The sequence below is a fragment of the Convolutriloba macropyga genome, chromosome 3 (genome assembly GCF_964194025.1).
Source record: "Convolutriloba macropyga chromosome 3, txConMacr16.3, whole genome shotgun sequence".
Classification (NCBI taxonomy): Eukaryota; Metazoa; Xenacoelomorpha; order Acoela; family Convolutidae; genus Convolutriloba; species Convolutriloba macropyga.
Window position 1 is genome coordinate 32,444,390 of NC_134470.1, and position 25,352 is coordinate 32,469,741.

At 35.5% G+C, this 25,352-nt stretch overlaps 1 protein-coding gene across 2 annotated transcripts in view; it reads left to right on the forward strand.

Moving 5' to 3' along the window:
- LOC142336156 (uncharacterized) overlaps positions 1–25,352 on the forward strand; it is a 154,314-nt gene that overhangs the window by 47,080 nt on the left and 81,882 nt on the right. The window contains exons 4-5 of one of the 2 annotated variants that reach the window (XM_075384755.1): positions 10,168–10,311; positions 24,702–24,857. In XM_075384755.1, coding sequence (XP_075240870.1) covers positions 10,168–10,311; positions 24,702–24,857 — 300 coding nt within the window. The remainder of the gene's footprint in view (positions 1–10,167; positions 10,312–24,701; positions 24,858–25,352) is intronic. The other variant, XM_075384756.1, reaches the window with a different exon arrangement.

Genomic DNA, 25,352 nt, shown 5'->3' on the forward strand with positions numbered 1-25,352 from the left:
AATTGCATCTGTTTTACTTGAAAGTGGGGTTACACCTGATTGTGTAATATTATGACCGAGCCATTCAATCGTCTTTTTTGCGAAGTGACATTTTGCAAGATTTATGCGTAAGTTTTCCTGATCCAGTTTTATTAGACATTTTCGTACAAAGTCTAGATGTTTTTCGATTCCACCTCTACTGACGATCAAAATATCATCTAAGAAACAGAAAGTATTTTCCAAACCGGCAAGAGTACAGTCAATAGCTTTTTGGAACTCAGCTGGCATGTCCGTTAGGCCGTAAAATCCTGTTTTAAATCGATATGTGCCAGTCATATCTCCACTGACTATGTTAAAGTTACAATGGCGGGCCGTATCACTGTGTAGCTTTAGTTGACTATAAGCGTATTGCAAATCAAGAGTTGTGAAATAAGCAGTCTCCTGCGGCGCCGTTGACAGTGTTTGCGAAATTGTTTGAATTAGCGAATCTATATTAGGCATTTGATACTTGTTTTTATGAATAGCTTTGTTTAGGATTTTTGAATCGAGTGCTATTTTGATTGACTTGTCCTTTTTTATCGTAATGACAATCGGAGATATGAAAAATTGATCTGAACAGTTGTTTAACTTTTCGATATGTCCTTCATTTAACAGTTTTTTAATTCAATTTTCACTTTCGGTTGGAGGTGTATGGGTACTTTTCGTCCTTTTTGATGTATTACTCGATAATTTTTCTGAAATTTTGAATTGACCGTGTGATTTTTTGATTTTCCAATTCGTGATATCAAATCAGGAAATTCCTTTGCCAGTGATTTCTTGATTGCACAAGGTGGATCTATATTATTAACTTCTAATTGCTGGCAAGGCTTCTGAGAAATTGTGATGCCTTACTGGTCAAAAGATCTCGTCCTAATATTGGTCGAAATCCATCGGCTACAACTGTTTTTTTTGCTTTCTGTATGCTCCAATCATTGCATTTTACCGGCGTTTTTAAAGTGCCAAGGGGTTGAACGATATCATTAGAAAATGACTTCAATTCCAATGGTCTTTTCTCCGACCATTGTGATTGAGCACAACTGAACATTGTTTCTCTTGCGAGCGACATATTAATAATGGTACAACCACTACCGGAGTCTAGAAGTAAATCACAGTTTGTGTTTCCGATTGTTAATGACAAATTTTTCAGTGTCAAATTTGGGGAACTCATATTTTCAACTGTGGCAACGTAATTATCATCCGAAGAATCATAATCTGAGTTGAATTGCTCATTATAATTGATATAATTGACGTTCAGACTTTCCTGGCTAGAATTTTGATTAGATGTTTCTGCCGTATCTACAATGTTAATGCGATTAGTTTGTTGGGTGTTTCGTGTAGTATTAATTCTTCGACGACAAACTTTAGCGAAATGGTTTTGCTAACCACAGTGGTTACATTTCTTACCCATTGCGGGGCAAACCTGACGATGTGTAGGTGTCCAGACTTGACCACAACCACGGCATTGTCCAACGGATGCACGGTTTGTGACTGTTCTGCTTGATTGAGGTCCCCGTACTCCCGCGCCGCGAAATCGATTGAATTGTTGTTCTGCGTTCACCGTACTGCCAGTTGCTCCGTTATTAGATGAAATTCTTTGCTGATTCTGATTACCCATTTCCATGTTGACTGCAATGCTGAGTGCTCTCTCTGGTTCAACTGTGTCCCTTAGAAGCTCACGCTGAATGTCATCATCCAACATGTTAGTGATGAAAATGTCCTTGATGATGGCTTCTTCACGGTTTTCAAAGTCGCAATTTTCAGACAGTTCTTTCAAGATGCTGTAGAATTGCTCTACAGTTTCGCCCTTCTTTTGCTTCCGAAAGAAGAACACAAATCGAACAAAAATGTGATGTTTCTTGGGCAGATAAAGGCAATCTCCATCATTTCCCAGAGTTTGAGGGTAGTCAAATCGTAAATATTGTCGTGCGGGAATTTTTGTGTTAGTAGTCGTCTTCCTTCAGTACCAATACTTAGGTACAATAGAGACACGCTTTTCTGATCACACGAATTCCATGGACGCTCCCCGCATAGTATTCCCGCTTCTGTTATCTTTTGACATTTTAGTTCCCATTGCAACTTCATCTGGTTGTTTCTTATTCTACGTTCTCTCTCTGCTTCCTCAGTTGTGTCGTCAATCGGCATCTCATACTTCGGTTCCACTGGCAGACGAACTGTCGATGGTTTGAGTTGTAGCAATGTGTCTATAGTGATATTCTCGCGAGCGAGAATCGCTAGTTTTAGTTGAATTCTCCATTTCTCCCATCTGATTGGTGGGTCTGAGGTTGGTCGTTCCCAAAATGGCTCTATCGACAGCGGTGTTTTTCTCGATTCTCGAGCGGACTGCGCCATGTCGTACAGGTTTACAATCTGTAGGTTTGAATTGTTTCGTAGTGCCAATTAGCGTTCTTTACTTCGGCCAATTTAAGGGTGAATTGGCGGAGCGATTTATTGCTTTATATTGTTATTTGAAAAGTGACTATTTGAGTTACAAATTTTAGGCTGAATTGGCGGAGCGAATTCGTGTTCAATTATTTGTAGTATATTTCGCTTAGCGAAAGATATCAAACTTTTGATGCGTCTGAATTTAGACTTTGGCGAATCGAAATCTAGTTAAGAGAGAGAGTCAACTATTTTGAATTACGAAATTGAGAAGAATGAAATTAGGCAAAATTAACAAAACTGCTTCACAATTTGTTCTCATGATAACATTACTAAATGCGGCAACTTACAATCACAAGACATGGTGAACAGACAAAAGATCATGCATAGGATGTAAACAAATTAACAAGTATGAAATCATAAGATTTGATCTTCAAAATTAAACTAAATGGATGAACAAATTAAAAGTAGATAAATTGAACTAAATTACGTTAAACAGAAATTGAACCAAATTGGTTACACCAAATTAATGAACTCAAACTAAAAATGTACTATTGTACCACATGACCATTACAAAACCTCGCAGCATTATAAACAATTGCTATCATTCTGTATTTAGTTTTTCGTTTTGATGAATATGGTGAAAAACACCATGCCCATTTTTTGTTTGTCTTAATCAATAACATGACTTCAAGCTGGTCAGTATGACTAAAAAAGATCAATCTGCCAATTGCTTTTTCATGCCAAATTGAAAACTTGAAAATTATTGAAAATAATAAAATGGCGATATCCATAAAATTCAACTAATTGCGCTGCACCACACGTTTTTTGTTAATAGTTCTTGCTGTTTGTTCCTTGATTACTTTTCTGTTTCTTCGTTTACCGCTTGCTCCCTTCAACGTCGGGCAAGATGCTGTCCAGTGTTAAGGTTCGGAACTCAGTGGAGATGCCAAACTCCGAGTTAGATCCTGGGCTTGTTTAAAATCAGGCGCGGTTGGTGGAGATGCACTTGCAGGACAATCACCGTAGAAAATTTGTAGTGTGCTTATATAAAGAATAATGTCTCATTTCTTGAACATGAGTTCTAAACGTCTAAACATGAGCTTTAAAACTCAACTAATATTCTCGCTGAGCCAATAAATCAAACCCGCGTTCGCTTGTCGTTCACTTCACGTAGTCCTGATTTACTCAGGAATAGATTTTCACGTCACTTCTTACCCCCACATTGACTCCGTAAACAAGCGGCAGCGGCTGTAGAGTTTGCTAATTGTTCACATTGAGCATGTTCACGCAAAAATACCTAAAACAATGATGTCCGAAAAATTACCTATCGTACGCAATAACATTTTATGGACAGTGTCTGGTGAGATTGGGGAGCGTTGCTGAATAGATATAAAAGATCAATGATAAGGGGTAGAGTATAGGGTTGAGATTGTTGAGGTGGAGGGGGGTTGTTGAGGTAGTCGGTGGTTATTGAGGTGGCATTGGTGGTGGTGGTGTGTGTATGTGTGAGGGGAGCGTTGCGTGCGATTAGAAACTGGGCTGTGAAACTATTTCTTTTACTTTAACTCGTTCAGGTCAGTCCGACAGTGTGTCAACTAAAATCTCAACTGTTAGTTGCTGATGACCTCATTTGCAATGAATAATACGATTCGACCTTCAGTTTGCCTGATTTCTACATTACGTTTACTTCAAAAATGTCCCAACAACAAATCTCTATCTTCCAACCATTGACTGCTCAATAGTAGCCGCCAAATTTTGTTACAACAGCTGCAATCACGCATGTGGAAAACCAAATATCAACGCAAGAAAGTAAGATTTTTGATACGCTTCTAATTTCTACAGATCAAAAGAGCAATACGATAGAAAAAAACCTGCAGTTATAATTGGAAACAAACCAACTGAGGGGCTAGCTGCGAGTGCGAATTTTGTTTTTGATTGGGGCTCTTCATGTTTTCATTCTTTTCAACAATATTGGCGATGTGATCAATTGGTGGCCCGTGAACATTTTGAGTATTTACAATTGGCGTACTCTACAGCCTCTGCTGCTTGTGTACGGAGTCCATGTGGGTTTGGAAGTGAGAAAAAAGTTTTTTCCTCTATAAATCTGTTAACAAGATGTGAAAAACAACTGACTGCAATCTGGTGAAATGAACTAGTTCTTTTTGAAGCATGTATTTAAGCCCGTACCGAACTCGAAGTGTAAATCAGTACTGGGCAATTGTAAATTCAAGTCTCCCATGTAATATCTTTTGCTCGCTTTCTCGCTTGAAGTTTGCTTCTTTCAAGCGTATATTAACGGTGCAAAAACTAACCGGTCAGCAGTCGTAGTGGAGCAGAAAGAAGGACAAACTGCTAGTGATCGGGAGATTGTGGGTTCAATCCAAGTACGGAACTTTTTTTTACACTCGGCCCAAGTCGGACCATTGTAACATCAGACTAACGCAAGTCTGACAAGTCAAAAAAGTTACATGAACCAGTCTATGATTCAGTATTGACGAGGAATTGCATTATAATGGCTCAGTACTGAAACGCACTTGTAGTTAGGTACGGGAGGGGCTTTAAAAGTGAGACATATTAGCGGAAAAGTAGCAGCAAATTATATCGCGCATTTATAACGTGGGTAAATTAGGATCAAACAGAAGCGGTATATTGAGCGCCTGCAAACATTCTAAGCTGCACAAAATCAGACAGCGCTACCTGTCTGCCTAGCTTGAGGCAAGAATGCTAATTATCATGCACACTCCCGAGGGAATTGTTTTGATAATGTTAATGCAAACTTCATAAATATAAAATTGATGAAACCGGTTTCTAGGTACAAGTTGCCACGAACCCAATGCTGTCATATTAAGAAAAAACGTAACAAGTTTTCGCTAGTTCAGTAATGCAAAAGGAAAAGGGTAAGGCGCGGGAATATCCAAAACGATCAAATCAACAAGCCGTTTAGACCATAAGAGATTTTTTTGTCCGGTACCAGTCAATCTTGATAGTAAATATGAAAGCCAGTCATCAGATTGTACAAATCGTTCAGAAACTGGAAAAATTTTATAAAAAACAAGCAACATTTGAGCGAAACATTGATTAGCGTCACTGAAATTATATCAATTGCACTTTCTAAGTAAATTAGAATGTATCTTATGCTTAAGCAACCCGGAGGTTGGTGACAGAGGAAATCAGCGCCGAATCAGTATAGAGACATTCTGTTTTTTTAGGATGGCCAGTACTCTGTTCATGTCCCAATTTACACGGGTCAGTCTCGATTTCGGTGTAAAATTTACTGCATGGAAAATAATACTATCAGATTAACTCCCGACAACAAGGTTTGCTTCATATGCGATTCGAACTTCCGCGTGGGTACTTGTAACATTTAATTGGCGTAGCAAGTCGTAACCACTAAACTAAATGGGCTTTGTGGTAATTGCATATACAAACTTGTTTATATATATATATATATATATATATATATATATATATATATATATATATATAATAGTGTGTATGCTACTATAGTAATTACCAGTTATAAGCTACAAAAAGTATGACATTACTCTGCTGAGACTTAATTTTGTGGTATGAGTAATTTTCAGGCTGTACAGGATAAGTTTAACCTGGGCTAACTCCATGACCTCAATATGATCATAATGAAGAAAAACTGCACACAAAGAACTATAAAATATTCAGGAGATGCAATGTTTCAGAACTGAAATAGGTTTTTACACTTGAAATAAGGTGGTTCAGCGCTGAGATGCTCTGAGATTGAAGTCCGGGAAAAGATTTATAATTCTGGGAAATAGCGCTTGCCTAACATACTTTGTAAAAATTCTAGGAAACGAAGGATTCTCGAATTCTGATTATCGTACTTCTGATCAAATTTCTTTCGAATAATATCTTCGTGATTAACAGACCGCTCTTATATTTATAACATAGCTAACTATTGAGCTAGCTTGCATACATCAACAATTTTGATTACTCAAATTAGGTCTATGACCCGCTACTCATATTTCAAACCAGTTAATAGGTTGCAAGTCAGATCAACGATTAATCTAATGGGATTTTTCTGTGCTGCATTTCTAAAACCACAAAAACTGTCTTTTAACCTACAACAAAGACTAGCAGTGTTTGGCGGGAGTGGAGGCTTATCTACTAAGGTTTTTCATACCTCTCACAAAATTCCTCTTACTTGTTTTGATCTCATATTGTTTTGTTTGGAAAAAGCAGATGTCTTTAAGAGGCAAGATTTTTAGCTATCTACTAAGATAATTAAACAACTTTGACAATTTTTTTCCCAGCTTTTTCAATTAGATTGTCAAAAAGTGACACAGTTTTTTTTCAACAGGCTTAATTGAAAACTAAATCCTCAAGTCCTCCAAAACTTTGGAATATCTTTTACGCGAGCTTTAATGAGATCCTTAATTTGAAAATTCATTGTGTACGGTTTTATAAAATTGGTGCAGACTCACTGGAGAAAATTATATTTTTTTTTCTAAACAAATTCCTTTCTTGCCTTTGCTGATTAATTGCAGATTGCTAGCAACTAATTATTATTTCAATAAAAAAATTGGAAGATTCTCTGACATGGTTTAAGCTATAACTTTCTCTTAAAGTTTTTTTCGTCGCGCACAACCTGATAGTACATTTTTTCTTGTTTAGTTTGAAGCTCTATGAACCATATAATAGCCCAAAAAGGGGAAATGGGATTAAATTTTTTCATTTTAGCAAATCTATTGCATCATAAAAATCACTTTGTATCGTTGAATATATGAAAAATTATTATCGAATAATACCCAATATTATCGTATTTATTCCAAATATTTTGTTTTCCGATTAGGAAACAAATTTGTCTAGTATGATATGACAATTATATGATCAAATCAAATGAGAATAAATAAATCTTTACAGGCTAGAAGCAAGACAGTTGTATATTTGTTTGATGTTACTCAACAATAATTTTTCTCCGACCAACTTTAGTGGGGGGGGGAGGAAAAATAAGCTCCACTCTTTTTTTGTTCACTCAATTCTTGCCGATCGATATGTTCATTGTAGAGCACTGAAAGTGGTATAATTAGAAGCTAATCGAGCGTAGAATTTCAAGTGAAAAGAATTTTTTTTGAATTTCGCTCATTTTGAGGAATAAAAGCTTTTGCGACCGTTAACCTAACTTCCGTTGTTTTGTTCACGTTTTTACTAATTTTTGCTTAAAATTTGAACATTTCTTGCTAAAAACATTTAATAAAACTTTTAATGTAAAATTGTATGAGATGCTGAATTGTTTGAGACATTTATTTCGGCTAGAAGGAAGGCTGAACTTTTAGAAATTCAGTATTTTTTAATCTATTTTTTCAACAAAACGGCATCAAACATGCTAACTTGACCCGCTTTGCAAAACCTGACCAGTAGTTTAGACATAAAAACTGACAAAATCTTATTTCATTCGGATGAGAGTTAATCTTACCGGAGGCTGCCAACAAAAGGCTCTGGAACAAACATTGTAGAGGTTTTTCGCTAATTTTTGCTAAACATTGTAGAGGTCTTTCGCCGTAAAAAAAGTCTGATTGTAATTTTGGTCTGACCTTTTTTTAATAATTTGCATTTTTTATCCCAATTTTTCATCCTAATTAACGAATCTGTTTTCATTTGAAGGTTCAATTAATGAGAATTCCAACATACATTCAAATGAGTCTCAGCAGAATATAATGTGTTTTCTGAGTAAAGCTCTTGGTTTTTTACTTCGAAAAAATGTTTTTGTAAATTCTAATGATGTCCAGCATTTTTTTTTCTTTTCGTCTAATCAATCAAATGTCTAATGCGGTACCATTGAGCTTTAAAAGAGACGCTCAAAATTTTTCATTTGACACATAATGTTTTTGTCCCAATATAACTCAATAAATATCAAAAATTTAAGTTTGATATTTTTAATTTATGTAAAATTACCCACTTCGGTGAAATTTGGAGCTTCTTCTGTTCTAACGGACTAGCAGCTACAGCACATCCAGTTTTGTCTTTTTGTGTTTTCGCTTTCCAAAATATTGTGATTGAAAGGGGGCGAGAAGCTTATGGGTTTTGTGAAGTCAACTCAAAATGTTTGTGAAGTTCTGATTACTGCCACTTTTCGTTGTTATTTTGTTCCCTATTGACTTAGTCTTACTGATGGCATGTCCAACTAGCTGTTCAAGCAGCAACAAATAATCTACTTATAGTTTTTGTCGAAACTTTTGGTTGTTATGACCCATGAATTTAAAATATTGTTTTAAAAAACGTTTTTTTTAGATTTGCCACTTTTGGTTGTATTTCTGCACCTTTTGGCGCAGCCTCATCAAAGAGAGAGAGAGAGAGAGAGAGAGAGAGAAAGAAAGAGAGAGAGAGAGAGAGAGAGAGAGAGAGAGAGAGAGAGAGGCGGATTCTCTTTGAGTTGAACTGAACTGTAGTCATCATAGTTTTTTTTTCTGTCAAATGAAAAATGGTTTTTTGGTTGCTGATACTACAATTTTTCAAAACATTCTATTTGACATTTTCAAGTTTCACTTTTTTGCTGCCTGGTCCAATTATCACACTAATTGCGCATCAATGACCAGTCGAATATAACTTTAATGGCGTTGAAGGAATGCTCAATTGATTATTTTCAAAATTTTTAATGAATACTTAACGATTTTATAGACCTCTACACCCATTCCTCGCATAATTGAATTGACCTTGTGATCTTTGCCTGTTTTTTTTTCATTTTTAGTCGCTTAGCATTCTGTAAAATATTGAAGCTGTTGAATGATTTTAGTTGATTGCTAACTGTTTTTATGACTTTGAATTACATTGATTTCAATAAATATAAACGTAAGTTTTAACTTTACTCTTTTGTCTTTGCCTACCTAATATTTGTTTTCTAGAAAGACAGCTCCGATATATTTTCTGGTAAATTGCAGTTCATGTGCTTTTGTATATTTTTATCTGATGCTGTTATAGCCTTTTTATTAAGTGGACATTGAGTTTTCGTCGTAGGTAACGCTTGTTGTTCAGTTCGATTTTGTTGTTATCTAATCTATTACTCTCTTGAATGGCAGGTGTCATCGGACCTCTAATGAGTTTTTATATGATTTGTTGAGTGGCTTAATTTTAAAGCCACTTTAATTGAGCACTCCAATTTTTTGAACATTGTTTAAACTTTTGAACGTTTTCTGCCTCTTCCTCATTTGGTAGGCAATTAAGTCAATAACGTGGTTGAGCCGGGTCGGCACATTATGTTCGAACGAAGATTACGAGTCTCGTTTTTTATGACGGGTATTCAAAATGCGCAAAACATTAAAATTAGTAGTCAAATAAGGCATCTTGACAGAACTAAAATTGTTCAAAAAATTATCCGTGCTGATTGTCGATTTTCGTTGGTTTTACTTCACCAAAACCGTTCAAAGCCCTTAGGTTTTGTTTCGTCGTTGTGATCGGTTAAGGTCGGTTTTTAAACGTAAAAATTGTCGGTTTTCACCGTTCTAAAATCTCAAAAAAGACAATCCTTGTCAGGATTAGAACCTACAACCCCAAGAGGACTAAATGCATAAAAACGACAATAATTAACAGTTCGAACATAAAAAATCGACGAAATCGACAAAAATTGACATTAAAAATGACGCTTCTTGTGTCGATTTTGTCGCACTTTTTCAACAGGGTTAGCTGTCTTACTCCAACCCTTGAGTATTCCACTGACATAAGTATAAATTCCTCATTAGAGCAAGATTTGTAGTTAATGACTATAAACTTCTACTCAATACCAGACACGCAATTTAGATCCGACACCGCCATACGGCATAGATGTTAGCCTTCAGAACGATACAACAGTAATCATATTGCACTACAGACATGTAACGCAGGGGGCCTCCTATTATGCAATTGAAGATTTGGAAGACGCAACCTTTTACGCCTACTTTCAAAGTGAGTCTGTTGAAAGCCTTTCTCAATTAAACAATTGACATCTGCATGCTCAGACAATATTGAGTCGCACTTAGAGGTTAATGTGCGACTCGAAATACATGTTTTCAAGGGTTATGATTGCTAAAATAGTCTGAAAAATGGTTTGATTAGAGGCAATTTCTGTAGACTGGTCTGCCCATATCGTGCAAAATATGGTAGATGAGTTGAAAATTTCTTTTTCAGTTGAACTCTTACAACGGTTTGACTGACTAAAAATTTTAAAAAACTTAAACTCATTTATAAAATTGTTATCTTATGCTTACCTTATTTTTTCGGTACTATTTAGAAGTCTTTGGTTTTGAACTTATTTTGATTGTATTATTTCTGCACTAATAAGTTGTATGCACTAATAAGTTCCACCCGGGCCGAGGATTTTCCCCAAAAATAACTGGGAGAAGAGTGTAAAGTGTAAATATTAAAAAAAAATACACCTCTATTTCTCCGCTTAATTAACTGTGGAAGAGTGTAATTACAAGAGTGAAATTTTAAAAAATAAAAAAAGGAAGGCGGTACTGAGGATTGAAATTACACTCTTAGATTCTTTTCCTCAATAAATAGGTGTAGAATACGCATTACACCCTAATCCGCGCTAATTAGGGGTGGAATAAGGGTGAAACCTCGGCCCGGGCAGGACTGAAATATAGACGTCTCAGCGGGAAGATGTACTAGTATGATGAGATTACAATGAAGTCTGGAATAAAGTTTGATCAGAGTTGGTTTTGGTCGCATCACGTTCGCAAAATTAGTTGGATTACACAAGGTTTTGATCAGAGGTCTTTTGGGTCCGGAATGGTTTAAGTTTCGAATACAATACATGAGAATATGAGATTTAGTTTGTTCAGAAAGCAAAGTCTGGAAAGCTGTTAATATACACATCTTTGGTTTTTTATTAATCTTCAAAAATGTAAATTTAAAGTTATAACCACAACAAACACATTTGGTTAAACATTTACATTTTCAAAATCGCCTCGTAAATATATGAATAGTTTGGTCTTTATACTTCAGTAGAAAATGTTCCTAAAGTCTCTTACTTGTCTATCTATTGGAACACGTTCATGCATTTTGACCATTTCGCTGCTTAGAATTTCCTTAAATTTATTTTTAGTTTTTTCTTTTCGGATTTCAATCGGCTAATTATTCCACTTCCTATAGAAATTTCTGATCAGTGACTTGTGGCTCCATTTGGATTGGCATTTAATCTTTGGAAAAAAATGGAAAGTTCTGGATTTTTTGGTCAATTCGTACTTTTCAAAAATCCTGACTGAGGAGTTCTTGGTTTCTCGACTGCTCTCTTTATATTGTGAGAGGAGGTCGCAAAAAATCGAGAAGACAAACTTTTTATTGAAAAGCTCTGCTGGTAAAATTTTGTCTTTCAATAATAAATTTCTTGCACTGTCAGGTGGCAGTGCAAGAGGTAAATTTTGTAAGAGGTAACTTTTTGCGCAGGTGTGCAAATTTTGTAATTTTTTCGCGAAAATTTTTTTGAGATATTGAGTTTAAAGCTTTGGCTAAATCCGAGAATATACTTACAACGGTTTCATTTTGTTCTAACAAACTGTTCAATGATTCTGTCAACGATATTACTGTGTCAATCACAAATTTTCTTTTCAGAAACCCAAATTTATTTTTATTGATTTTTTCATACTTTTCAACATGTTCTAGCATTTGTTGAAATTTTTACATGTTTAAATCTTCTTTCAAATTTTTTTACAAGAATCGATGTAACTAAAATTGGTCTGTAGTTTTCTGCTTCCAGTGGATCACCTTTTTTGTAAATTGGAGTTACATATGCTTTTTTAAGTACGTCGGGAAAATTTTTTTCGATATGCATTCGTTTATTGCAAACTGTAGATGTGTTCCAATAGTCATTTTGCTACACTTGAAGGACCATGTAGTAAGGACCCGCTGCTTTGTTTTGTGGTAACAGTTATTTTCTCGTTATATGCCTGAAGAAAAACTCACTTTTGTCAAAAGCATAGTCCGGTAGCTCAACCTTTTCAGTCTCGCCTTTATATAAACCTAATTTAGAGAAATAAAAATTACTTGTCATAGCGATTTCTTTTTTGTCTTGTAAAATATCTTGGTTGAACTGAATTCTAGAAATTTCGCTATTTTTATCCTCGTGTTTTATTTTTGTTTTAAAGAATTTCCACAGTTGTTGTGAATTGGGAAGACTTTCGAACAATTTCTGTGAATAATTGTTACTCGCCTTTCTAAGTAGTCTATTTGTATGGTTTCTTATTCTTTTGTATGGATTGCATGTGTTAACGTCTGCTTTTTCCTTCCAAATATTAAAAAGCCTGTGCTTTTCGTTAATAAGATTCCAGATTTCTCTGGATAACCATTTCTTTTTTGTTCACTTTGACGATGGCTCTCCTATTTTAATGGGAGCTATTGTATTCAGAATATTTTCAAACATTGACGTTTTGAATATTTTAAATATTGACTTTTGAGAAAATTGGCTCTTTTAGAACCTCAAGGTCCTCAATCTGGTTAGTTTTTCGGTTCCACAAACGCGAGTCCCACTTGGGGTCACCACCAACGTAAACGTATTAAAGCTATTACCCGGGTCGAGGTGTCAACGCTAAAAAACGCAAAATTATGTAAGATTGCCGTTGAATGCGTTGAATTTATTTAAGATCTACGCCTAAGCGTAGATCTTACATAAATTCAACGCTAATCTTACATAATTTTGCGTTGAATTTTGGCGTAGATCCTACATATTTAGCGTTGAATTTAGCGTTGATCTTACATAAATTCAACGCATTCAACGCTAATCTTACATAATTTTGCGTAGAATATTGGCGTAGATCCTACATATTTAGCGTTGAATTTTAGCGTTGATCTTACATAAATTCAACGCATTCAACGCTAATCTTACATAACTTAGCGTTGAATTTTGGCGTAGATCTTACATATTTAGCGTTGATTTTTAGCGTTGATCTTACATAAATTCAACGCATTCAACGCTAATCTTACATAATTTTGCGTTGAATTTTGGCATAGATCTTACACATTTAGCGTTGAGTTTTAGCGTAGATCTTACAAATTTAGCGTTGAATTTAGCGTTGATCTTACATAAATTCAACGCATTCAACGCTAATCTACATAATTTTGCGTTGAATTGTGGCGTAGATCTTATATATTTAGCGTTGATCTTACATAAATTCAACGCATTCAACGCCAATCTTACAGAATTTTGCGTTGATATTTGGCGTAGATCTTGCGTATTTAGTGTTGAATTTTAGCGTAGATCTTGCATAATTAGCGTTGAATTTAGCGTTGATCTTTCATAATTTCAACGCATTCAGCGCTAATCTTTCCATTCCAGTTCAGACCACTTTATGATTTCAAAAGATTTTCAAGATTTTTTTTTCAAAAAGTCAGTTTTTTCACTGTTTTGACTCCTATACTTCACAGGTGAGAAAAATGAAGTCAACAAAACATCACTTTTTAGTGCTCTTTTATAGTGCAAAATCCGTTTCAGACCATTTTACGATTTCAAATTTTTCAAGTTTTTTTTCAAAAGATTATTTTTTTTTACTGTTTTGACCACCTATACTGTACAGGTGAGAAAAGTGAAGTCAGCAAAAAATCACTTTTTAGTGCTCTTTTATAGTGCAAAATCTGTTTCAGACCAATTTACGAATTCAAATTTTTCAAGTTTTTTTTCAAAAAATTAATTTTTTTTTACTGTTTCGACCCCCTATACTGTACAGGTGAGGAAAGTGAAGTCAGCAAAAAACCACTTTTTAGTGTTCTTTTATAGTGCAAAATCCGTTTCAGACCATTTTACGATTTCAGAAGTTTTTCAAGTTTTTTTTTGTTCAAAAATCAATTTTTTTTCACTCTTTCGAACCCTATATTGCAAAGGTGAGAAACATGAGCTCAGAAAAAAATCACTTTTTTGGTGCTCTTTTATAGTGCAAAATCCAATTCAGACCATGTTAATATTTCAAATTTTTCAAGTTTTTTTTTCAAAACATTAATTTTTTTTGCTGTTTCGACCCCCTATACTGCACAGGTGAGAAAAGTGAAGTCAGCAAAAAATCACTTTCAGTGCTCTTTTATAGTGCAAAATCCGTTTCAGACCACTTTACGATTTCAGAACTTTTTCAAGTTTCTTTTAAAAAATCAATTTTTTTCACTGTTTCAAACCCTATACTGCAAAGGTGAGAAACATCAGGTTAGAAAAAAATCATTTTTAGTGCAAAATCCAATTCAGACCGTGTTACGATTTCAAATTTTTCAAATTTTTTTCGAAAAATTAATTTTTATACTGTTTCGACCCCCTATACTGCACAAGTGAGAAAAATGAAGTCAGCAAAAAATAACTTTTGAGTGTTCTCTTACGGTGCAAAAATCATTTCAGACCATTTTAGAAATTCAAATTTTTTTCAAAATTTTTTAAAAAAATTTAAATTTTTCCCAGTATGCCTCACATGGTACATGCGTTGAATAAGCAAAGTTAAATACTACGCAAAATCAACGCAAAATATGTAAGATCTACGCTATATTCAACGCAAAATATGTAAGATCTACGCTTTAAAAGATTTGCGGCTCTTAAGGAAACCAAGGTACTGTTGCACAATGGTAGAAGAGGCGACAAGCAAACAGCAGGTCAGCAGTTCGAGTCCCATACGCAACTGGAGGTTAATAGTTCAAGTGGACGCTTTGATTTTTTGTAAGATCAACGCTAAATTCAACGCCAATTATGTAAGATCTACGCTAAATTCAACGCTAAATTTGTAAGATCTACGCTAAATTCAACGCTAAATATGTGAGATCAGCGGCAACTAGCGTTGACAAGTCGGAAAATTCACCGCATTTTTCCTACATAATTTTGCGTTGAATGCTTTTAATTTTTGTCTTCAAATTCAACGCATTCAACGCAAAATTATGTGAGAAAATTGCGGTGAAGTTTCCGACTTGTCAACGCTAGTTGCCGCTGATCTTACATACTTTTGGCCAAATTCCTCGGCCCGGGTAGTCGCCAGAATTTCACAGCAGGAAAACTGAAAAAGTCAAAATTCGTTGGTTGCTATTAACGCAGTGCAAAAAATTCACAAAAATAAATTAAAAATGTTCATTGCTGCCAGATAAAACGGTAGAGAAATTTGCCGTACTCGCCATATTTGCCGTAAGAGTTATTGCGCGACAAAAAATTTGGACCACACTTCACACCAATAATTAGACTATTTTGCTGTGAAACTGGACCAGGTTGTTGGAGATTTGCACGCAGGAAAATTATCAGCAAAATTACAAAAAGAGTTTGTTTTGGAGACTTCCTTGATTCTGGTTGCGATCTCGAAACTATGGTTGTTTCTTTAGATTTAGCTTTCATTTAGGTGCAAATTTTGCCACTACCCCAGTCATTCTGGAATTTTAATCGTTGTTAAATCTGATGAGATGCTGATCAAAAAATTTTATGGTGTAAAATGTTATCTCGTCTTACACGATAAGAATTCTGCCCTACGTAAACTTTAATCGTGTAAGATCTGAAAAGATACTTATCAGATCTTATAAGACAATAATTCAATTTTGCTGAATTGTTATCTTATAAGATCTGATAAGTATCTCATCAGATCCTACACTACAAAAGTTTGTGTAATATCTGATAAAACATCGTCTAATAACGTAGTCAAGTTCCAATGAAAGTAAAAGATAATCGGTCAAACAACCAATTTTGAAACAAAAAATGTTTTTTGAATCTATGTTGGCGGCAGTTTTACTCTGTGTCTCAACTAGGTACTATGGCTCAACTTAGCAGTCCGAGATAGTTTTGGTATTACTTAAACAATCTTTCCGCAGAGTTTGACATTCATTGATTAAAAAAAAGCCCCTGATACTCGAACAACCTTTTTCACAATGTTTTAAAAGTCTGAAAAGACAATATACAATAATTGTCTATTTGTTGCTCTGAAGCTGCTCTGCTGTAGTTTTTTGCTACCGCTTGAAAGCAACGCCGAATTGTCTTCAACTTCATGAATGTACCACACTTAAAAAATTTTTATCGTATAAGATCTTATCAGAAAGATGAGTCATAGCTTTACGAATGTTTATCTCACAAGAGCTTATAGGAATCGTATAAGATTTTACACGATAAACATTTTTGGTGATGCAGAAATTTCATCGAGTAAAATTTTATAAGGCAGAATCTCTATCTTGTAACCTCTGACAAAAGTGAACTTTTATCGTGTAAGATCTTATCAAACCCGATAATCTTTTAAATCATTTAAGACCTGGTGAATTGTTTTACAAAGTCCTAGTCAGGCGACGCATAATCTTATATTTACTTGTAGGACACTTTTATAAGAAATTTGTAAGATCTTACATGATAACAATTGTCAAGTAACTAGGTATATATTAAAAGCTATGAAAAAAGTAATTGCACCCATACAATCATTATAAGCGTTAACGCTGACAAACTTTTGAAGTAAACTGAGATAATGTGCAGTATAATAAAGCAAGCATTTCTCAGAAAATTGCACCAAATGTAACACAATTGGGAGCACGAAATTATGCAAATGAGTTGAGTTTAAGTACATTCACTTTTTAGCATTGCAGAAACTATCAACAAAACCCGACTTTCAGCGAAAAATGTGTTACACCAAAAATTTGGCAAGAAGCGGAACAAAATCAGAAGGATTGAAATCCCTACTTTTGACTTTTTGATTCAGGGACAATTTTTTGACAGATTGTGGAGATTGACAAGCCAAAAACAACTGATTGGACCGAATTTTAAGTACAAAAAGCAATCACGGCCTAATTTTTAGGGCGATATCTATTTATTTCTTACTGCGTTTAGTTTATTCGACTAAAATTCTCTGCACTTACTTGATGGTCAACAAATTTGAATTTGTGTTTGTTAATTTAAAATTAGTGTGCTGGACAGGGACTTCCAAAAAAACTTTAACCACGTAAAACATGAGAGATAAAAGAAGGAAAATTGTTTTTCGGATCAACAACAGACCTTTTGTGCCATTCATCTATAAAAAAAACAATTTGTCGGTGAGTTAAAATGAGGCATCGTGTGCTGCGTTAAAGTTTCGAAAAAAAAAACAAAAGGATTAGGCAACTCTTTAGACGGTCTCTAAACAAACCCTTTCACATGTTTCAGCTCGATATTGTTGAGTTACGGACTTTCGAAGGCGGAAAGAAAACTTTTTTTTAACTAATTAAAAGAAATAAATTCAAGCGGATGAGAGAGTCACAAAATGACCTTTACAAGCCACGAGGCTGAGCTGTTTCTGTGCCCACAACTTAAAATCTGCTGGGCTTAAACCTGTTGGATTATGAACTTCCGCAAGCGAACTGAAAAGCCGTTTACCTTAGTAAAAAAAACTTAATTTCTCAAAAATGAGATAATACCAAAAAGATAATTGAGGGTGGAAATTAGAGATTTACAGGAGAGATCTGAAGAGTAAATCAAGATGGTCATTTGAAATTAGAGATAGACCAGTGCTAGAAAATTAATGTATGGTTCTAATCATAGCTCCATGGTTTAAAGTGGAGTGATAAAGGTTACCAAATCTGGTTTGCTTAAACATTTTTCCCGGAAATGATTTGCTAAGGATATCATAAAGGTACGCATTTACACTTTTCTGGGCAATCGCTCACAATTCCGATGGTATCATAATCATTCAATACAAGCTCGGAAAAATTTGCATCAAACAATCTGAGTTTATTGATAGTTACCTAGATTCATTCATTTGAACAGAATAATAATTCTAAGCATCATTTTCTGACGATTCATTCATATAAATTTTCCGACTACAATCAATTTGCCTTTGTCTGATTAAACTGGTAGGTCAAACCTTTTTTCTAATTGTTCTAACTAAATTTAAAGACTATAGTTTGAATAGAACTTCGAAAACCCCACTCACATTTCAGCTGGTTGTTTAGAGTCTCTTCTCATCAAAACGTTCAGAATGTTTTCACTTTCGAAACGTTTACGGATTTCGTGAAGACGCCGACTGCCTTTTTGTCATTGCAAACCTAAGGAATTGAACTTACGCCATCCTCCGTCCTGTCCCGAAAGTTTTGAATTTTTGTCTCAAGGTGATTGCTCCCCTTGTGCATGACTAACTTCGGCACAAATTGTTGCAAATTTGTTTTGTCCTATCGCTATTAGATAATTCTGTTTGATGCCAAAACAGCGCAGAAGTTATAGCAGACACAATGCTTGTTGAACTGCTTTTGTTATACCCTCATATTCTTTTTCCGATAAAGAGAGGGCAACTGCAAATCTGACCTGCTAATTGACACCCAAGCTGAGTGCTCCATCACGTCTAAAGAGCTTCAAGTAGTAGCCCGTTGTTGATTTTTTTGTCTGCATCACTTCACCCCCACATCATTACTAGCCTCTTTTCTGTAAGTAAATTCTAAACCTTGGAAGATAGAAGATAAAATGAGAGTCGTGTTCCTCCTAGCCGCTGTTGATTGGTAGGTCAATTCAAACGTCAGGACAGAATGTTGACTGTGGAACAAAAAATCTGACCTCTTTTGTTTGGCCAAATAAAAGAGTGCTCCAACCAAGCTTCTGTAGATCTTCTGGGCCAATTCTTTGTCTCGGTTCTGTGCCACCTGAAAGTCGAGTCAGCCGTTGTTATTGAAGTTAAGCCTTGATCCATGTGAAACCACTCAACCATTGTCTATATGTAGCGTTCTTAGTGAAATGTGGTAATGCTCTCTTGCTGTCTGATTATGAGGCCCAGAAACAAATGTAGTATCCCCAATTTTTCCTTGTAATTTATTGCTTCCTGAGCTTTCATGACATCGGAGATCACAATCATGCGTCAGGATGCTACTATGGTGGTGTCAACATATACCAGCATGAAGACAAAACCCTCTGTCCCTAAAGTTGCAAAAAAGGAACGATTGTACTGCTTTCGATGACCCTTGTCTCAGTAGGAAACTCTTCAAATGATTGTAACAGTTTTTATCAGCTAATTTCAAACGGTAATTTGAGTTATTTAGTCAGCATACTAATTTCCCTCCAATCTGAACCAATTTCATCAAATTTCTGCGGTTTTTCCAGATACAGTCTCTGTCATCTAGTGGTTCTGAGACTCTATGCCTAATTCTTGTTGCAGTATATCCTTCATTATGTGCTAATTCATCAACACCTGAAGCCTCTGTTTTGTTTCTTGAGTATTCTTGCCCCCTGCGTCATGCCAACCCTCCTTTATTGTAGTAGATGTGGCAAGTATCAATGTATGTGCTGCCATTGACTGAAGGACCATCATCTGAGTGCAAAATCTGTAGTTGTTCTGACCTTGGCGCATTTCTGACTCCTTGGTGAGCACATCTCAAACTGTTACCACCTTGCGTGAGTGGGGTATGAAGACGAGGTATCTTTTGTAACTCAAAGTGTAACTCACAAATTTTTCCTACAAGGCCTTGGGTTCCAGTTCGCTGACCTCACTGTCCCTCTTGCTCATGAAGACTGATCAACCAGAGGTAGATGGTTTATTAATTGAAAATATACCTTTACAGTTTGCATTAGCTCATCTCTGCATCGTTTTTTCCCTCGTCTCACATTATTGGTAACTGAATTTTTGGGTACAAGGTCAAGTGCACACATTGTTGAGTCTCACCGTTGTCTCGGGTGGATGCCTGACCTCACCCAGTTGATTTATTGACCCAATCTTCTGTGTCACTTTCTTGCACTGTCAAGTTTCAAGCTGTTGGAACTCATCTTGCACTCTAGAACACAGAAGAGTAAGTAAAACAGATTGTAATTTTGATTGAGTGTTACCCAGCTCACCCATGGAGTTTCGTTTAACTGTTTTCTTTCCCAAAAGTGAAGCTAGGTACCCACTCGGTGCATCTCGACTCTAATACCAGTTTTGAAGAGAACTCAGTCACACATAAAACAATCTCAAGATCACATTGAACTTCCTATTTGTTTGATTGTATGCTGATACTTACACAGCCTCTCACCACCACTCCAGAAGCCTCTCCATTGGGATTTCTAACTAATTGAATGGGTAGAGTCACGGAACGCATTGATGTTTGTCACCACGTTGTCAGTGCAACGACTGTCCAGTAGCATGCTTGCTGTCTTAGCAGGGTAAGAGCTGTCCAGTACTTACCATATGGTCTAGCTAATGTGGGATCCATCGCAACTGACTCATGGTCTCCTGCATGCCCCTTCTTGGGCGACACTACTCAACCAATTTTCTGTATTGCACATTCTCATTCATCCCGCAGTCTTATGCAAAACGTCCATGGACCCCCCAAATAAAGCAGTTTTTGTTTTGGGTCTCAAATTGAAGTCAAGCTTCACTGCCAGTGCCACTGAACCACTCTTTCCCTTGTGTCTCTGCGCTTTTCTCTTATAGACATTTTGCATCCTTTTCCTCAACTCTGTAAAATTTGTTCCCTGTTGACGCCTTCCTGTATAACCAAAGTCCTTTTACCTTATTGGCAGACCCTTAAAAACCCCAACTTTCAGAGGTTCTCTGAGACTGCTTCGCTGCCTGTTGATGACTTTTGAGCAGTTCAATTCCACTGTTGAGGAAACTGTCTGAAGGATCCTCAAACATTTCCAGCTCCAGTTGATCCAGCCAACAAAGTCGCCACTTTGTAACGAATATTGATTCTAAGAACAATCTCTTGACTATTCATTTTTTAAAAAATTTGTATCATGAATCAACTTGCTCTTGCCTGTTTAAACTGGTTAGTTAAATTTTCTTTTTAATATATCTTTCTATGTTTAAAACTATAGTTTGGATCGATATTCCAACAGATCCAAATTTCTTGGTAGCTTCTCGTATTTAGTATCAATTGAGGATCCTAAAAGGATCAGGTTTGGTACATAATTAAATTATCAAATGATGAAAAAATTTCATGAAGTATAAAGATAATTTTTTCTCAGAGGCTTTCACTGATAATCCTATCGGTAATTCTTGGCAACTTAATTGTAAATAGTTGGGTACCTATTAGGCAGATAAGTAAATGTCAAAATTTGGGTTTTAACTGATATATTAGTATTTTGAGGCCCTGATTTTGGACTGTTTCCTTTCGTGTGTGAGTTGACTGAATACTTACGACTAGTATCACCACTGTCATATGGTTTCATCGAAATCAAGGCGTTAGCAGTGTTTATAAAAACGGCAATTCTTCTCAACTCGGTTGTGAAAGGTAAATTTCCATTTTTGCAATCATATCGTATGCCAGATTATTGCCAGAGGTATACCCTCTGTGTTGTAGAAAACAGTTAAGAAGATGGAATACTAAACGGCGAGGAATAGTCATAAGCAAGAGCTTTTTTTCCGGTTTTGAGTCATTCAATCAATTCTAACAGAACTTTTCGTTCACAAGTCTGATAATATTAAAAACACAAGTTTTCACAAGTTTTTCTTTCCTGATTTTTTCAGAAATAATCTGGATAAAACCCATTAGATGAGTGGAAAGAGAATTAAGAAGACCTTGTCCTATGGTCAGCTCAATTCACTGATTATCGATCAGTTAGTTGTCTGAAAAAAATATTGTCAATTGATTTACAATCGTTTTAATCTAATCGCAGATGATTTCGAGCGTACGTAATTCCGGACAGTGGTCTAGATTTTCAAGCGGACACACATATTTTTTAGTGCATAATGGTAACCAATTATGACAACCAAGGTGGCCAGTGAAGATTGGGTCATTAACTTAGTACCTGAAATCAGGGAAAAGGATGTTTCCTTAGAATGATAAAACGCTGATTTCCTCTAGCACCAACTTGTGGGCAATATAAAGTTTTGAGCGCAAGAAATCATCTGAAGTCTTCCATCCTGTGCACTAATTCATATATGAAAACTTCAGAGAGAGATCATGTTTGGTTTCTTCAGAAAAAGATTATGACTGTCAGCAACAAATTAGTTTTGATTTTAAAATTAGTTTTGTGAGTTAGAAACTATTGCGCCCTTAAAGTTGTTATTAACAAAGTAAATGAAATAATTTCTCAAAACTGAGAACAAAAAAAAGATATTTTACAATAAAATATTGTGATTTGCAAGAAGTTTTGAATAATAGACTAAGATGGTGATTTGCTGCTGGGCCCATAACTTGAAAAAGTGCTGGATCAAAACCTACGTTGTTTTGAATTTTCGCAGGAGGAATGAAAAGCCTTTTAAAGAAGAAAAAAAACTAACTTCTCTAAAATGAGGTAATAAGAAAAAGGTATTTCGCAGAAGAATTTAGAGACCTACAGGCGAGTTTTGAATAATGAATCAAGATGGTGAATTGAATTTAGGGATAAAAGTGCTCAAAACTCGTCTTTATGTACACCTGTTGTCAGTGCTAGAAAGTTAATGTATGGTTTTAATCATAACTCTATGATTTATAGTGTGGTTCGTAAGGGTTAGCAAATCTGGTTCGCTTAACCATCTTTCCGGATATGATTTGCAAGGGATATCATAAATAGTACGCATTTATACTTTTCGAGTCATTCGCTCACAGTTCCGAAGGAATCATAATCGTTCAGTAAAAGCTAAGAAAATTTTAATTTAAAAAATTTCACTAGAATAATAGCTAAGTTGATTCCTCAGTTTGTAGCGAATATTGATTCTAAGCACAATCTTTCGACTATTCATTTTTTTAAAAATTTTCTTTCCTGAATCAATTTGTTCTTGCCTGTTTAAACTGGTTAGTTAAAAATTTTTTAATACATCTATCTAAGTTGAGAACTATAGTTTGGATCGATATTTCAACAAATCCAAATTTCTATCTTCTCGGATTTATTATCAATAGGGGATCCATAATGGATCAGGTTTGGTACATGACTAAACTATCAATTGATTTGCTAGGGATATCATAAATAGTACGCATTTATACTTTTCGAGTCATTCGCTCACAATTCCGAAGGATTCATAATCATTCTAAAAAATCAAAGAAAATTTTTCTTTTAAAAATTCACTCGAATAATAGCTGTCTAGATTCCTGAATTTTAGCTAATTTTGATTCTAAGCACAATCTTTCGACGATCATTTTTTAAAATTTTGTTCCTTGAAACAAACTGCTCTTGCCTGTTTAAACTGGTTAGTTAAACTTCCTATTTAATATATTTAAAACTATAGTTTGGATCGATATTCCAACAAATCCAAATTTCTATCTTCTCGGATTTAGTATCAATAGAGGATCCATAACGGATCAGGTTTGGTACATGACTAAACTATCAAGTTTTGATGAAGTGTGAAGATTATTTTTTCTCAGCGGGTTTAACTGATAATTCTATCGCTAATTCGCGGCAACCTTATTCGTAAATAGTTGTGTACCTATTGCACAGATAAGTAAACATTGAAAATTGAGTTTTCACCGAAAATTTTAGTGTTTTTGAGGCCTTGACTTTGGTCTGTTTCAATTCGTGTGTGTTGACTTAAAGTTTATGACTAGTTTGACCAGTGTTATGTAGTTTCATCGAAATCAAGGCATTAGCAGTGTTTATAAAAACAGCAATTCTACTCAACTCGGTTATGAAAGCTAAGTTTCTATTTTTGCAATCAAAGCGGTTGCCAGCTCACTGCCAGATTTATTCCCCCTCTGTGCTGTAGAAACAGCTCAGAAGATGGAATACTAAAACGACGAGGAATGATCATTAGCAAGAGCCTTTTTCCGTTTCTAAATCATCGCAGTCAATTCTAACAGAACTACTTATTCACAAGATTGATATTAAAAAAAACACAAGTTATCACATTTTTTTCATTCCTGAATTTTTTGAGAAATAATCTGGATAAATTCCATTGGATGAGTGGAAAGAGAATTAAGAAGCCATTGTCCTATGGTCAGCTCAATTCACTGATTATCGAACAGTTAGTTTTCTGAATAAATTCAATGTTAAATTGATAGACAATCGTTTTAATCTGATCGCAGATGATTTCGAGCGCACGAAATTCCGGATAGTGGACTTTCAAGCGGACACTAATATTTGAGCGTACAATAGTCTGATCAGAGGTCACTCCGGTCTGGAATGGCCTGATTATACGTCATTTTGTCTTGGTGGCCTGATCAGGGGCCGTTAGGGTCTGGAATTGAACCAAGGTGGCCAGTGAAAATTGGGACAATAACTTAGTACTGGCAATCCGGGAAAACAATATTTCTTTAGAATGATAAAACGCTGATTTTCTCAAGCACCAACCTGTGGGTAATATGAAGTTTTGAGCGCACGAAATCATCTGAAGTCTTCTATCCCGTGCACTAGTTCATATATAAAAAATTCAGACAGAGATCATGTTTGGTTTCTTTGGTTTCTTAGTATAGGTTCGCACTGAGAAATCATATATGATCCTTGTTTGAATTCAAAGAATTTCAACTCGGTTAACCAAGGATGGACATCATCTCACACACCACATTTGTGCGTGTTTCAGATAAATTCTCTGACAATTGGGAAATAACACGAGTACTGCAATTGAGCCTGTTTACCAATCACACATTTGCAGTGACAAACTTCCACAATTGCCCTCAAAGTGCTGAGTCAGTTCGTCAATCCAGTGACAAAATAATAGCTAATACTATTCGTTCAGGTAAAAAATTTTAATAACATTTCTCTATGAAAACAGATCACCGGGTGCTTCTTCATTATGCTTCATCATTAGTATTTGCAACAAAAGTTTCTGACGAAAATTTCCAACAGTTTTCCCTAAGGTTTTCAAAAATGGCGTCATAAGGCCTCTTCTCAAACAAGGCCTAGATTCTTACTCGCTCAAAAGTTGCCGCCCTGTTACAAATACACATACCTTCTCGAAGATGGTTGAGAAATATGTATCTCCGCAGCTTAACAGTTTTTTGAGATTAACTGAAAAATTAACACTTTCCCAATCTGCCTACCATTGTAATCACTCTTCTGAAACGTCGCTACTGCTTTGCTCCTATTACGTTCATGACAATCTGAAGATAAATGAGGACATTCTTTTTTATCATTGAACCTCACCCAGGCTGAGGTCCCAGACCGAAACCAGATATGTCCAGACAGAAATGAACGCACGAAGGGGGTGTCATGCGTTCAAAATTACACGGTC